We start from the raw sequence: 14,910 nt of genomic DNA, 5'->3' as shown, positions 1-14,910 counted from the left end.
CAAAGAATGCTTGATAAACTGGAAATACGATAACATGATTTCTATCTGCCCATAGCAAAACGGTGATTCAAATTTTTAAGAGAACACTTTCTTCTTGGGAATGGAGAACAAAATTAATTTATTTGCTTGGCAAACATTCATGGAATATCTACTGTGTGCCTAAAATTGCACTAAGGATGCAGCGTACAAAGGTGGCTAAGATATCCCCCCTGACCCCATCTCACTCAGAGAGAGACAGGCTTCTTAGAGCAGAAGCTGGTGTTAGCTGGACCAAGAAGCGGAGCAATGGCCTTCCAGGTGGAGGACAACAGTTAGTGCAGAAAATGTTTCTTTATGAATTTAAATCATTACTATTTTGAGTCCTGGAAAGGGGATATAAAGTGAATACCTTTTTTTTTTTTTTTTTTTTACAATTTCATTCATTTATTTGACAGAGAGAGCGCAAGCAGGGGGAGCTGCAGCCGAGGGAGAGGCAGAGGGAGAAGCGGGCTCCTTGCTGAGCAGAGAGCCTGACGTGGGACTCGATCCCAGGACCCTGGGATCATGACCTGAGCCGAAGGCAGACGCTTAACCTACTGAGCCACCCAGGCGCCCAAGCCAATAACTTTTCTGAGAATACTTTCTCTCCTTTTTATTTTATTTTATTTTATTTTTAAATATTTTATTTATTTATTTGAGAGAGACAGTGATAGTGAGAGAGAGCTCGAGCAGGAAGGAGGGAGAGAAGCAGACACCCCGCGGAGCAGGGAGCCTGACACGGGGCTCGATTCCAGGACCCTGGGATCATGACCTGAGCCGAAGGCAGAGGCTTAACCATCTGAGCCACCCAGGCGCCCCTCTCCTTTTTATTTTAAGATTTATTTACTTATTTTAGAGAGAGCGAGGTGGGGAGGGGTAGAGGGAGAGCAAGAGAGAATCTCAAGCAGACTCCCTGCTGAGCACAGAGTCCAGGGTGGGGCTCGATCTCACGACCCTGAGATCATGACCTGAGCAGAAACTGAGAGTCAGACACTTAACCCACTGAGCCACCCAGGAGCCCCTCTGGGAATACTTTCAAGGACAATATGATACCCAAAGAATAATAAAAGATAAATAAGTCAATTCAAAGGCTATAGAAAGCAACAGAAAGGTAGCTGTTACATAAGGGTATAAGAAAGAAGAAAATAATAACATTATTAAACATGAGTAGTATGTAGTCAGGAAATATTAAAAATGACATTGAATGATATCTCTCTCTTTTTTTTTAAAGATTTTATTTATTTATTTGAGACAGAGAGAATGAGAGAGAGAGAGCACATGAGAGGGGGGAGGGTCAGAGGGAGAAGCAGGCTCCCTGCCGAGCAGGAAGCCCGATGCGGGACTCCATCCAGGGACTCCAGGATCATGACCTGAGCCGAAAGCAGTCGCTTAACCAACTGAGCCACCCAGGCGCCCAATGATATCTCTTATTTAGCTTACAATTCTGGGTTTCTTTCAAACATCTGATTTGTTTTGAGATGAAAGAAGTTCCTTTTCATCATTTACTGTAATATGATTTTTAAATGCCTCTAATCTCATAAAAATGACCTATTACACAACGTGAGAAAAGTTGCATGTATGTATAGTATTGGTATTAGCCCATCCTGTACAGAAACAGTTAAAATTTGGTAATAGTCATAAATATAAGAAAACAATTGAAATTGTCTTTTTTGATAATGAGGATTTTCAAAATACTAATTTTTATTTTGAATCATTTGGTTTTCTTGAAATGAGAAGCATTTGCAAATTTATTGCAATAGATTAGGAAAGGAATTTTGCAACAGATTTATAATTGTGAGAGAACTGCCTTGCAAAAGTGAAATAATCCAATGAGTCCTAAAGATGGTATTGTTAATCTATGCTTTGGGTAGAGAGTTTTCAGTTTAGGTTTTATTTTGTCTCCCTTCCCCTGTTCCCATCTTTCTTTTGTGTTGTACCAAAAGAAGAATCGGGAAATGAAGTAATTAACCAGAATGTCTAATTCTGTAGGGTTCACTTCATTTCATCTAGATCATTAACTTTTTAAAAGCCTGAGATAAGTCAACCTATATCAGTGCTGTTCCGTCAGCTCCATCATTTCATTATTAATGTGGTATTAACCCGTCAAAATTGGTCTTGCACTGTGTCCCTCTTCACTTGTAAAGTATCATTTGCAAGTTACCCGAAACATTTTTCATTTATTGACCTGATGCTAAGGTATCTAATTGCCTTTTCTACTTCACATTGTCATGAGCTGTTTGTGTCATCATTTTACTACCTCATAAATTTAACTATTTTTTAAGTTACTTCCTTCCAGAATAAAGTATATCCAAGGGTAGAAAATTTTTTCCTTGCTGGTCATTTTACACATAGATTACCAAGCCAGTGACACTAGTTTCTTCTTGGTCTTTCTGTTCAGTGTTATGATTGTCATTTTATTTGTTTCCACATATATTACCTGTGATTTTTCTCTTATTTATCGATGTGTATTTCCTAAGTTTACTAGGCTTTTATATGTACTTTACTATATTAGTTCAGTTTAATAAAAGATACTTTTCCAAAAAAAAAAAAAAGATACTTTTCCAAAATTCTAAATACATTATCAAGGCATTTCAATCCCTGGGGGGTAGGAAGAGAAGTTAGTTGATTGATTAATTGATTTTTTTTTTTCCATTCATTGCTTACAAGGAATTGTATTTTGGTAATTGAATACATTGAATCAAATTGATAAAAGGAATGTTTTTATAATTTCAGGTAGTATAAGAATGTACAAGTGATTTAATAACCTTTCTAAGTGAATAATGGAGATTTTTGATTGATTTTATTGCAGGATGGAGTGGTTCTTGTTCATTGTAATGCAGGAGTTTCCAGGGCTGCTGCAGTTGTAGTAGGTTTCCTGATGAATTCTGAAGAAATCTCATTTACCAGTGCTTTCTCTTTGGTGAAAAATGCAAGGCCTTCCATATGTCCAAATGCTGGCTTCATGGAGCAGCTTCGTACATACCAAGAGGGCAAAGAAAGCAATAAGTGTGACAACATACAGGAATTAGAAAGGGGTGACAGCTCATGAGTTACATTCCAGCAGATAAAGGACAACTGTAATTTCTGAATTGGCCCCTATAGCCACCCGTCCCCTTTTTTGAAGAGTAGACTAGTAAAAACTTCCTTTTGTCTTGTGTTTTTCAAGTGGAAATGGAGGTTAATTGATTGTCTTGAACTAGTGTATAAACACATTTTTAAATTATATCATTTTTTCTTTGGTATTATAATGTGTGATTGAATGCTTCTTTAATTTGCTAAGAGGAGATAATGTATTACCAATAATTGATTTCTGTAGAAGAAAAAGATTTAATTCAAAATCTTTATTAGAGCATGAAAGGATTTTTTCTATTCCAGCAACCATTTCCATGAAGGAAAAAACTTGAAGTGCTACTTGACTTACTATTTCAGAGGGAGGTAAATTTCTTTGTAAAGAATTTGAGATTAAAAACTAATACCTTAAACCTCCCAAAGAGATAACCCAAATCTGAAGGTTGACACAATATAGGCATACCTCATTTTATTGCACTTCACTTTTTGTGCTTTGCAGATATTATGTGTTTTACAAATCGAACTTGGCAGTCCTGTATTGAGGAAGTCTATTGGCACCATTTTTTTCCAATAGCATTTGCTCACTTCGTGTCTCTGTGTCACATTTTGGTAATTCTCATAGTCTTTCAAACTTGTTCATTATAATTGTATTTGTTATGGTGGTCTGTGATCAGTGATCTTTGATGTTACTATTGTAATTGTTTTGGGGTGCCACGAACCAGACCCATGTAATACAGTGAACTTAAAATGGATAAATACTGCATGTGTTGTGACTGTTCTGTTAGTTGGCCTTTCCCCCATCTCTCCCTTCCCTTGGACCTCCTTTTTCCCTGAAACACAACAATATTGAAATTAGGCCAATTAATAATCCTACAATGGCCTCTAAGTGTTCAAGTGAAAGGAAGAGTCGCATGTCTCTCACTTTAAATCAAAAGCTAGAAATGATTAAGCTTAGTGAGGAAGGCATGTCAAAAGCAGAGATAGGTCGGAAGCTAGGCCTCTTGCGCCAAACAGTTAGCCAAGTTGTAAATGCAAAGGATAAGTTCTTGAAGGAAATTAAAAGTGGTACTCCAGTGAACACACGAATGATAAGAAAGCGAAACAGCCTTATTGCTGATATGGAGAAAGTTTTAGTGGTCTGGATAGAAGATCAAACCAGCCACAACATTCCCTTGAGCCAAAGCCTAATCCAGAGCAAGGCCCTAACTCTCTTCAATTCTATGAAGGCTGAGAGAGGTGAGGAGGCTGCAGAAGAAAGGTTTGAAGCTAGCAGAGGTTGGTTCATGAGGTTTAAGGAAAGAAGCCGTCTCTATAACATAAAAGTGCAAGGTGAAGTAGCAAGTGCTGATGTAGAAACTGCAGCAAGTTATCCAGAAGATCTAACCAGGATAATTAATGAAGGTGGCTACACTAAACAACAGATTTTCAATGTAGATGAAACAGCCTTATATTGGAAGAAGATGCCATCTAGGACTTTCATAGCTAGAGAGGAAAGGTCAATGCCTGGCTTCAAAGCTTCAAAGGACAGGCTGACTCTCTTGTTAGGGGCTAATGCAGCTGGTGACTTTAAGTTGAAGCCAATGCTCATTTACCATTCTGAAAATCCTAGAGCTCTTAAGAATTATGCTAAATCCACTCTGCCCGTACTCTATAAATGGAATAACAGAGCCTGCATGACAGCACATCTGTTTACAACATGGTTTACTGAATATTTTAAGCCCACAGTTGAGACCTACTGCTCAGAAAAAAAGATTCCTTTCAAAATATTACTGCTCATTGACAATGCACCTGGTCACCCAAGAGCTCTGATGGAGATGTACAATGAGATTAATGTTGTTTTCATGCCTGCTAACTCGACATCTGTTCTGCAACCCATGGACCAAGGAGTCATTTCAACTTTCAAGTCTTATTATTTAAGAAATACATTTCGTAAGGCTATAGCTGCCATAGATAGTGATTCCTCTGATGGATCTGGGCAAAGTAAATGGAAAACCTTCTGGAAAGGATTCACCATTCTAGATGCCATTAAGAACATTCGTGATTCATGGGAAGAGGTCAAAATGTCAACCTTAACAGGAGTTTGGAAGAAGTTGATTCCAGCCCTCATGGGTGACTTCGAGGGGTTCAAGACTTCAGTGGAGGAAGTAACTGCAGATGTGGTGAAAATAGCAAAAGAATTAGAATTGGAAGTGGAGCCTGAAGATGTGACTGAATTGCTGCAATCTCATGATAAAACTGTAATGGATGAGGAGTTGCTTCCTATGGATGAGCAAAGAAAGTGGTTTCTTGAAATGGAATCTACTCCTGGTGAAGATGATGTAAAGATTGTCGAAATGACAACAAAGGATTTAGAATATTACATAAACTTAGTTGATAAAGCAGCAGCAGGGTTTGAAAGGATTGACTCTAATTTTGAAAGAAGTTCTACTGTGGGTAAAATGCTATCAAACAGTATCTCATGCTACAGAGAAATTGTTCGTGAAAGGAAGAGTCCATCAATGCGGCAAATTTCATTATTGTCTTATTTTAAGAAATTGCCGCAGCCAGCCCAACCTTCAGCAGCCACCACCCCGATCAGTCAGCAACCATCAACATCAAGGCAAGACCCTCCACCAGCAAAAAAATTACGGCTTACTGAAAGCTCAGATGATGGGTAGCATTTTTTAGCGATAAAGTATTTTTAAATTAAGATATGTACATTGTTTCTTTAGATATAATGCTATTACACACTTAATAGACTACTGTATAGTGTAAATGTAATTTTTATACGTACTGGGAAGCCCCAAAATTCATTTGACTCACTGTTGCAATATTTGCTTTATTGTGGTTGTCTGGAACTGAACCTACAATATATTTGGGGTAGGCCTGTATTTATATAGTGGTTACAGTATTCACAAAGTTTTTATGTCCTTTTATGAAAATGTACCTACTTTTCATTTTTATTTTTAACTTAATTCTATTGCCTGTATTTATTTTTTATTTTTAAAGCTTTTGTATAGATGTTCTTCATGTGATTGTGAGCTTATGGTTCTTTTGGTGATCTGGTCTCTTATAGTAGGTGTTTCATATCCTGGGTCCCTAGCTTTCTGTTTTTGGGTTGCATGTCATAATTTTTGGTCTCCTTGGATCTGTGGGAAAATATTTTACACTGAAAGATCATGCTTTAGGTGTGATTTGTTCAAATATCTTTTCTGGTTTGGTATTTCTACTGGAGAATGTATTTTTAAGGAAAGAAGAGTTACGGTTTTGTAAGAAAATTTAAGCACTTTGTTAGAAAGCCAAAAATCATTTACAATTTTATCTCTGGCCAGAGGCTTTGAATAGTTTTCTTTTCTTTCTTTTTTTTTAAATTAAGTTTCCATATTGGCAAGGCTAAACTCTGTACATTATAAGTTTGCTTAAAGATATTGTTTGAATTATTCAGAATAAAGTGTACTTAAAATTATAGTAATTAGGATAGAATTTATTTAATAGCTTTCAAATAGTCTTTCATGACTTAGAAAATTTCATTGCCATCTAGATTTTATTAAGAAAGTCTTGAGCTCTTATTAAATACACATTCTAAAGAGCAAGCATATTCCTATGTGTAAGTTGGAAAGTGCACATTGAGTACCTCTGTGTATTTGAGAAGGCAGGCTTTCTTACGCTGTCATGATCAAAAAGTAGAAATGATAAATGCAAGTTATATTTTGAGAGTGCTTATAGCCTGATAAGATGCCATCACATGCAAAGCTATGAACTTTGCTTCTCTTGAGAAGCAGCATAAATATATGTAATCGACCTACAGTGAGCTCTTTGAAGCAGACCAAGGAGACAGAATCTTCTCGAGTATGAGACTGATACATCATGTCTTTATGGTCAGTATTGCTTAGGGTTTGCTAAGTGAACCTTTTCGACTCACATGAAAGCATTTATTTAAATACGTTTTCTTTTGCTAGGTGCTCTTTAGTTTTTAGCCATTAAATGTTGTGACATGAAGTCTTGACTAGAACTTGTTCATAGTGGATAGTATATGATTTATGTCTCTGGTTTGTGTGCTTTGTTGTTGCCTGTTATCTGGTTATGGGGCAAACACATATCTTCTGTATCATCTACAGAAGTACTTTGAACATCAGTATTGTTTTATCTTAAATGATAGTAATTTGCCTATCTAAAATAGATAAATAGATGAGTGAATGTAATTCAGTCTCTTAAATTAGGGGTACTATATAAGGCAATGGTGTGTTATATATAAATATGTATGTCACACACACACACACACACACGCACAGTATTTTTCTTGTGTGTCCCATGGATATGTCACTCTGTCAGACCTCGTTACTTATAAAAAGAAAACGTTTCATTATGATCCTCTGTCTCCCATTTAAAAAATTTTTTTTAAAATGTATACCAAACATAGGTCTGTTTTGAGGCGAGGAAAAATGTTTCAAGGAGTTTTTGCCTCTGTTTTAAAATAGATTTTTTTCTACCATTTTTAAAGGGAAGAGGAATGAAAATATCGTTTGCTTTTAAACATTGAAAAGAAATCTAGAGCCTTCCTAGCAAGCTGAAAAAAATGAGTAGAACGAAGGTACTGGAACATAAGATAAAATTATATTTATTTGAGGTTGATATTTTTTAAATGTTCTGCTAACTTTCTACTTTAATATAAGTTTGTGATTACATATAATTTGAATTGAAAATCCAGGAAATATTTAAATTTTTGGAAAACAAGAAATATTTTTCTTAGTTTCTTTTGGGCAAAATTTAGACCATTATACTAAATCAAAGCCAAATATTTAAGGGAAAATGGAATGTGGTATTTAAAATTGTTATTGCAGTTTTTTGCATCTCTTCTTCCCTTTTGAACCTGATTGAAATGTATGGATATAGAACTTGGAAATTTTTTTGCATGTGACATAGGGAACCTACTTTGATTCTGATGGATAATTTCAGTGGTGGTGGGGAAATTTTCTGAATTTGTCAGTGTGATTATTAGTAACTCAAATGGTTCAAATGTATAAAGTCCCTCTCAAAAGTAATTTCTCCAAATATTCAAAATGTAGCAAATATAAGTCAGTATTTTGTCTTATGGTATTACTCTGTGAGTTAATGAATTAATACCTCTATAAGCAAAACTATGGTACATTTTAAAACAACAGAAATACAGCATAATGAATTATAGTTGATCCTTGAACAACACAGGTTAGGGGCATCAACTCCCCACATAGTTAAAAATCCATGTATAACTTTTGACTCCCCCAAAACTTAAGTACTAATAGCCTACAGTGGACCAGAAGCCTTACGACGGATAAGGTAAACAGGTGATGCATTATGTACTGTATTCTAACAATAAAGTAATCTAGAGAAAAAATGTTATTAAAATCATAATGAAGAGAAAATACATTTATGGTACTGTACTGCAACAAAATCTGCATGTAAGAGGGCCCGTGTAGTTTAAGCCCATTTTATTCAAAGGTTGATTGTATTTGGTTTGCTAGGTGACTGTAAATAATTTTTATGCCCAAAGGATCCTGAACATATTTAGTCATTCTGTAGTTATTTAAGAATTTAAACAAGAAGATTTTAAAGTTTTATATTCTTACAATACATATAGTGGCATTTAAAGTTAACAAATTTATGGTTTGTTTCCATTGATATACTTTTAAAAATAACTTATAGTTAAAGTTTTCTATTTCAAGTGACTCTTTGACCTACTTATTTTGTATCCATATTTATAATGTACCCTTAATTGTTTCTAGGTATTGATAATACTTTAATAAAAATAGTACATTTACTATTTTCCCCTATTAATATCTGTATTTCTTTGAGGCTTTTTGTTTTAAAAGATTTACTACTCACTTGTTGTCACATTCTGGGTTAAACCTTCTATTGGCAAGGCACAAAATTATACATTTTGGAATATAAGTTAAAGGTCTATGGAGATTTGTTGTGCCGGCTACTTCAAGAAATGAAAAACTAAAGATCTTATAAGTGGCATTACTGTGGATAAATTGGCAGTGAGAATTCAATAGAAAATTCTAGTATTTTAAATCAAGAGAATATGCTGAATTACTCTTAAACTACTGAATATTCTAGCCATGACAGCACTGATACTATTTGGACACAGCCTGGCCCCTACCTCCCATGTTCACACATTATTACTTCTCTGACCTCATTGCTGCTGCTTTCTCCCTCACTCTGCTTCAGCCACAGTGGCCTCTGCCGTTGCTTGCATACGCGTAATCAAGAGTCTATGGCATTACCAGCGATTCCCTCTACCTGTAATACTTCTCCAGCAGAAACATCCGATCTGTGCTCAAGTGTTAAGTCTTAGTAAAGCCTTCTCTGACATCTTATTCAAAATCGCCCCCACCCCTAACACTTTTATCTCCCTTTCCTACTGCATGCCTTAATTATCACCAACATTCTATATATTTTACTTCCTTACTTTGTTGTTTTTCCCATCAAAACTTGGGCTCCCGAACAGGGCAGAGATTTTTACTGTGTTGTTTATGTATACCAGTGTGTATCCCATTGTAGTCTTTCAAAAACTGCATGTTAGAAGAAAGGGAGGGAGGAAGGAAGGGGGGAAAATTGATGCATGCTGGTCGTTGTGGCAGTTTAATACTGGCCACTGCAGGCTTCAGTTCAAGCTCTGGCAAACGGTCCACACTGTACCTCGGTAGCCACATCTGATAGTGCATGAAGGTGACAGTTTGGAATGATAGGTCTGAAACAGGATCCACGTAGGACTCAGCAGCAGCAAATATGAATGCCTTTTACCTAAGGTAAAGTCTTCTACCAAAATTATTTAGAAATCAAAACATCAGCAAGAGTATTCAGTATATGGTATTTTGCAGTCATTCATGATACAAAAACAATGGTTTATGTGCCGATTATCAATTTATTGTCTCTCAGCTCTAAACCCACCCTTCATTGCTTCTGCAAAAAGGAGGATGGGCCATTGAAGGATTTTTTTCCTTTGACAACTGGTATGATGCTGAGTTTTGTCAGTGGAAGGCACTGTGTTGGAGAGACCTTTCAGGAGGAAGGTCTGATCTGCTCCCGCGGTAGGCCCCTGCAGTATGGACCGTTCTCTGGCGGTACAGCCGGGGTCCTATGGTGCTCGCGGCTTCTCTGCCACCCGCTCTTGTTGGGTTTTCCAGTGCTTGGCTCCTGTAACGCCCAGGGGCCAGCAGCTTCCCAGATAATTCCCTGGGGTGGTTTCGTAGTAGTGCCTATGGTGAGACATCTCCCTGTCGACGGCTCTGCCCGGCATCCTAGGGTGACCTCCCAGCAAGTTCTGCCAGTCAACATCACAGCACTATCTCTGCCATCGGGGAGCCATGGCTTCCCTCTGCAACAAGATTCAGATTGTAACCCCGGGAGTGTTCTTCCTTGAACTCTCAGCCTCAGGCGTGGTGGCTGCTCTTTTATCTGCTCTTCCTATATTATTTAGACTTCTTTCTAAACAATCACTCATTACTCCAATCCTGTTATAGTTAATAAACCTTTATTAAACTTTCCCTGTTCAAATTAGTGTGTGGTTTATCTCTACTGATTGGATCCAGGCTGATCCAGCCTATAGTGTACAATTATTTTAGTAATGGTTTGTGTGGAGTATTTCTAACAGCAGTTCAAGTTATGCTACAATCATGCAGATTAGCATAATAACAGCTCAAATTGCAATTAGTATTGGAATATTTTTGAGGGTTTAATTCTATCAATATAAATGGTGTCCAATGTAAGAATATATACCCAATGACCTGATTTTGTTAATGCTTATTATCTACAGAGCGATGAATTCTTCAGTTAAAAAAACACACAAATAGTATAATTTGCTTTTATTCTTGTTTTTTACCCACTCTTTCACTTGCATATCAGCAGGAGAGGAAATGTGTTCCATTGCTTGCACTCTCTAAGCGCCCATTCCCCTCTTTCTATAGTTCAGTTCTTCTCCTAAATTTGTGAATTACTTAATAATCATTGTAATTACTGCTGTGCAACTTCATGAACTCTGAGGGGTAAATGAAAACAGATAATGTCTTGCCACTAGAGATTTGTTTATATATACTTTTTATAAAAGCAAATGTGTTTTTTCTGAAATAAGAGCCTGAGCTCTGAAGTCAGATTGTCTTAATTTAAATTTCTACTCCATTTCTTACATGGGTAAGTTAACATCTCTAGGTCTCTTCATTAAGTTGTTTTAGAGATGGAGATAATAGAAGCCAATCTTTTAGCACAGTACCTGGCAGATTGTTCTCAGTAAGTATTAGTTACTATTATTAAAGTACTAAAAGTGTAATAGTTACTGGGGTTGGATCCAGCTGGCAGCCTCGTCTGATAAACCTACTCCCTTAGAAATGACTAGAAAGATAAATAAATATGTAAATCTTCAAGAGCACAGGAAAGAGAAACAATGTCACCAGTAGAGTAGAAATTTTGAGCAATTTCTGAAAGATAGAATGTGGGATTAAGGATAAAAGAAACCACAAATCATGTATACTTAGGACTCCTTTGGAGATGGTGTCATTCCAGAATTGCTCTAAGCTGAGGCTATGGATGGATATTGTCTGGGGAGAGTGTGTTGGTGTGGGCTGGGTATAAGGGTTGGGAGGTGAGTTGGGCATTTGGCCTGCTCCTCCCCACTTATGCTAAATAATCAGCAGTGGGGGGCTTTAGCCACTAGTTAAAACAGGGATGTAAGTGCTTTGCCTAGTGAGGCAGATAGCTACTGAGAATACAGGAGCATTTCCTCTACCCCCACCATTAAAAACACAAAGTCCCCAAATGCACCCAGTAGTAACTAGCAATAGAGTGATTTTCACACAAAGAGAAACAAATAGATCAGTGGCACAGAGTAGAGTACAAAACAACAGACCCAGGTATATGTGAGTATGACTTCTCTTGTTTTGGTCACTGATAGATGCACTAGGGCAACTCAAAGTTAAATGCTTTCTCAGGAGCCTCATCACATTACTTAGAGTCTCATATTGCACATGTAATTATAATTTTTTTTGATCCTGCTTTTTTTTCACATCTCCATCTTGCACTTTTTCTTTGCCCCCCCCCCCCAGTAGAATTTAAAACTAGGGGGGAAGATGGCTTACTCAAAAAGGAATTAAAGATAATTTAATAAAGGGTCAATTTACAAAGGTGTGGACAGAGGGAACATTCAGGAGATGGAGAAGCACCTTGAATCTAGCAATAGTAGACAGCCATTGCAACCTCTTGGACAGAAAGTCGAGTGGGTCAGAGAAGTTACCAGAACATTGGGAAACTTGTAGCCATGGAGAGGTACTGCCGGATAGGAGGGAGCAGTGGCCTTAGGTAGAGGCACACAGCCACTGCCAAACTGTGGCCTGACAGGGAGGGAGCCCTGGAAATGCGTACCTGGAATTCTCTTTCCTCCCCTCCTCCGATCTCTTCCCACTTTAATTGGCTGACTCAGCTGGAAGCAGGAAGTCAGTGGAACCCAAGATGACACAGTCTTTATATATAGATCTCCTGAGGTGCGCGGCAGAATAGAAAAAGATAGTAAATCTATAGGATCCAAGAGAGAATATCTAGCATGCTAAACACTGCAAATCATTTGGTATCTTGATTCTGCCACCCACCATATTATTATTTTTGGTTTCATAAAATCTGTGAACTTCGTAAGAATGCTATGTCTATCTTTATTCAGGTTATTGACAAAAGGGTTGGATTGTCTAGGATAGAGCAATTCTGCATATTACTACATATCATTAGACACAGCTCTCTTAGTTGAATTTTCCTTTTCAAGTTAATCAACCATTTAAACAATTGTAATCCTTCCCCTAAGTAAACTCTTTTGTACAGTTTACAAGACTAGTGTGGTTTGTTTGTTTTTTTTCTTTCCTATGCCTTACTTTTCTCCATCCAGCAACCTAGTAATTCCATCACTGAAAGAAGTGATTCTTTATCGGCCATGACTTCATAAAACAAAGTTTTCTCTGGTGTATCCTTTCTATAAGTGCTCAGAAGCAAAAAGATTTATAAACTTTCCCCAGGATTCAGAAATGTGTAATTTCCCCATAACAATAGCTTTTTATGTATAATTTACAGTGTTCTCCTTTAACTTTTTTTTTTTTTTTAACTGATATGATGGGGTGCCTGGGTGGTGCAGTCAGTTAAGCCTCCGAATCTTGGTTTCAGCTCATGTCATGATCTCAGGGTCGTGAGATAAAGCCCAGAGTCAGGCTCCCATACTCGGCAGGGAGTCTGCTTGGGATTCTCTCTCCCTCTCCCTTTGCCCTCCACCCCCGGTCTAAACTAGCAAATTAACTAACTAACTAAATAAATAAATAAATAATCTGAGATAATAATGGCCTATCTTCAGCTGTATGGCACTCTCACAGCATGCCTCAAATATGACTGATCTGACTTTGGGGACATCATTAGTAGTTTTTCTCAGTACTTTCTCATCACATAAAAATAACTCATTTCATATTAGGGGCTCCCCTATAGACTATTTTTTCATGGAACAAATATTTATTTGTCATCTACCACATGTCAGACACTGTTCTAGGCACTGGGGATACAATGGTGAGCAAAACAAAAATTCCTGCCCCTGTGGAGCTTGCATTCAAAGTAATACCGTTAAGTAATAATCAGATATTATCTACATTGATCTCTTAGCCTTCTGCTGGTGAGATTTTTTTCCTATTTTATTTTATTTTTTAAAGATTTTATTTATTCATTTGACAGAGAGACACAGCAAGAGAGGGAACACAAGCAGGGGGAGTGGGAGAGGGAGAAGCAGGCCTCCCACTGAGCAGGGAGCCCGATGCGGGGCTTGATCCCAGGACCCTGGGACCATGACCTGAGCTGAAGGCAGATGCTTAGTGACTGAGCCACCCAGGCACCCCAGAACTCCATTAGTTCTATTTCTTCTGCGAAATGTAACAAAACAAAGCCAACCACCCACATAGGCACCCCTATTTTTAACTTTTTGAGGAACCTCCATTCTGTTTCCCAGTGGCTGCACCAGTTTGCATTCCCACCAATAATGCAAGAGCGTTGCCCTTTCTCCATATCCTTGCCAACACCTGTTGTTTCCTGTATTGTTAATTTTAGCCATTCCGACAGGGGTGAGGTGATATCTCATTGTAGTTTTGATTTGTATTTTCATGATGATGAGTGATGTTGAGCATCTTTTCATGTATCTGTTAGTGATCTGTATGTCTTCTTTGGAAAAATGCCTATTCATGTCTTCTTCCCATTTCTTAACTGGGTTACTTGTTTTTTGGGTGTTCAGTTTGATAAGTTCTTTACAGATTTTGGATACTAACCCTTTATCACATGTGTCATTTGCAAATATCTCTTCCCATTCTGAAGGTTGCCTTTTAGTTTTGTTGATTGTTTCCTTCGCTGTGCAAAAGCTTTTTATCTGCAAAAGTCTCAATAGTTCATTTTTGCTTTTGTTTCCCTTGCCTTCGGAGATGTGTCTAGTAAGAAGTTGCTATGTCTGATGTCAAAGAGGTTGCTGCAAAAATCATAGTTTTAAAACTTCCTTCCCCTGGGGTGCCTGGGTGGCTCAGTCATTAATTGTCTGCCTTCGGCTCAGGTCTTGATCCCAGGGTCCTGGGATCGAGCCCCGCATCGGGCTCCCTGCTCTGCAGGAAGTCTGCTTCTCCCTCTCCCACTACCCTTGCTTGTTTCCCTCTCTTGCTGTGTCTCTCTCTGTCAAATAAATAAATAAAATCTTTAAAAAAAATAAATAAATAAAACTTCCTTCCCCAATGTGCAGCTTATGTTTTGATCAAGCTGAGGATATATATCATATAAGTTTTGATCAAGCTGAGGATATATATCATATAA

The 14,910-nt window shown here is 37.6% G+C and overlaps 1 protein-coding gene across 4 annotated transcripts in view; it reads left to right on the top strand.

The window, feature by feature from the left end:
* DUSP19 (dual specificity phosphatase 19) overlaps nt 1-13,104 on the top strand; it is a 32,804-nt gene extending 19,700 nt beyond the window's left edge. For 2 of the 4 annotated variants that reach the window (XM_035007583.1, XM_035007582.1), the window contains one exon: nt 2,828-3,403. In XM_035007583.1, coding sequence (XP_034863474.1) covers nt 2,828-3,067 — 240 coding nt within the window. In that variant the 3' untranslated portion in view covers nt 3,068-3,403. Of the gene's footprint in view, nt 1-2,827; nt 3,404-7,567 lie in introns of those variants that run through there. The other 2 variants (XM_035007586.1, XM_035007584.1) reach the window with 2 other exon arrangements.
* The last annotated feature ends 1,806 nt before the right edge of the window (nt 13,105-14,910 follow it).

The sequence above is a fragment of the Mirounga leonina genome, unplaced genomic scaffold, assembly GCF_011800145.1.
Source record: "Mirounga leonina isolate KUSES-001 unplaced genomic scaffold, KU_Mleo_1.0 Mir_151, whole genome shotgun sequence".
Taxonomy (NCBI): Eukaryota; Metazoa; Chordata; class Mammalia; order Carnivora; family Phocidae; genus Mirounga; species Mirounga leonina.
This window is presented reverse-complemented; position numbering and strand designations above follow the sequence as displayed.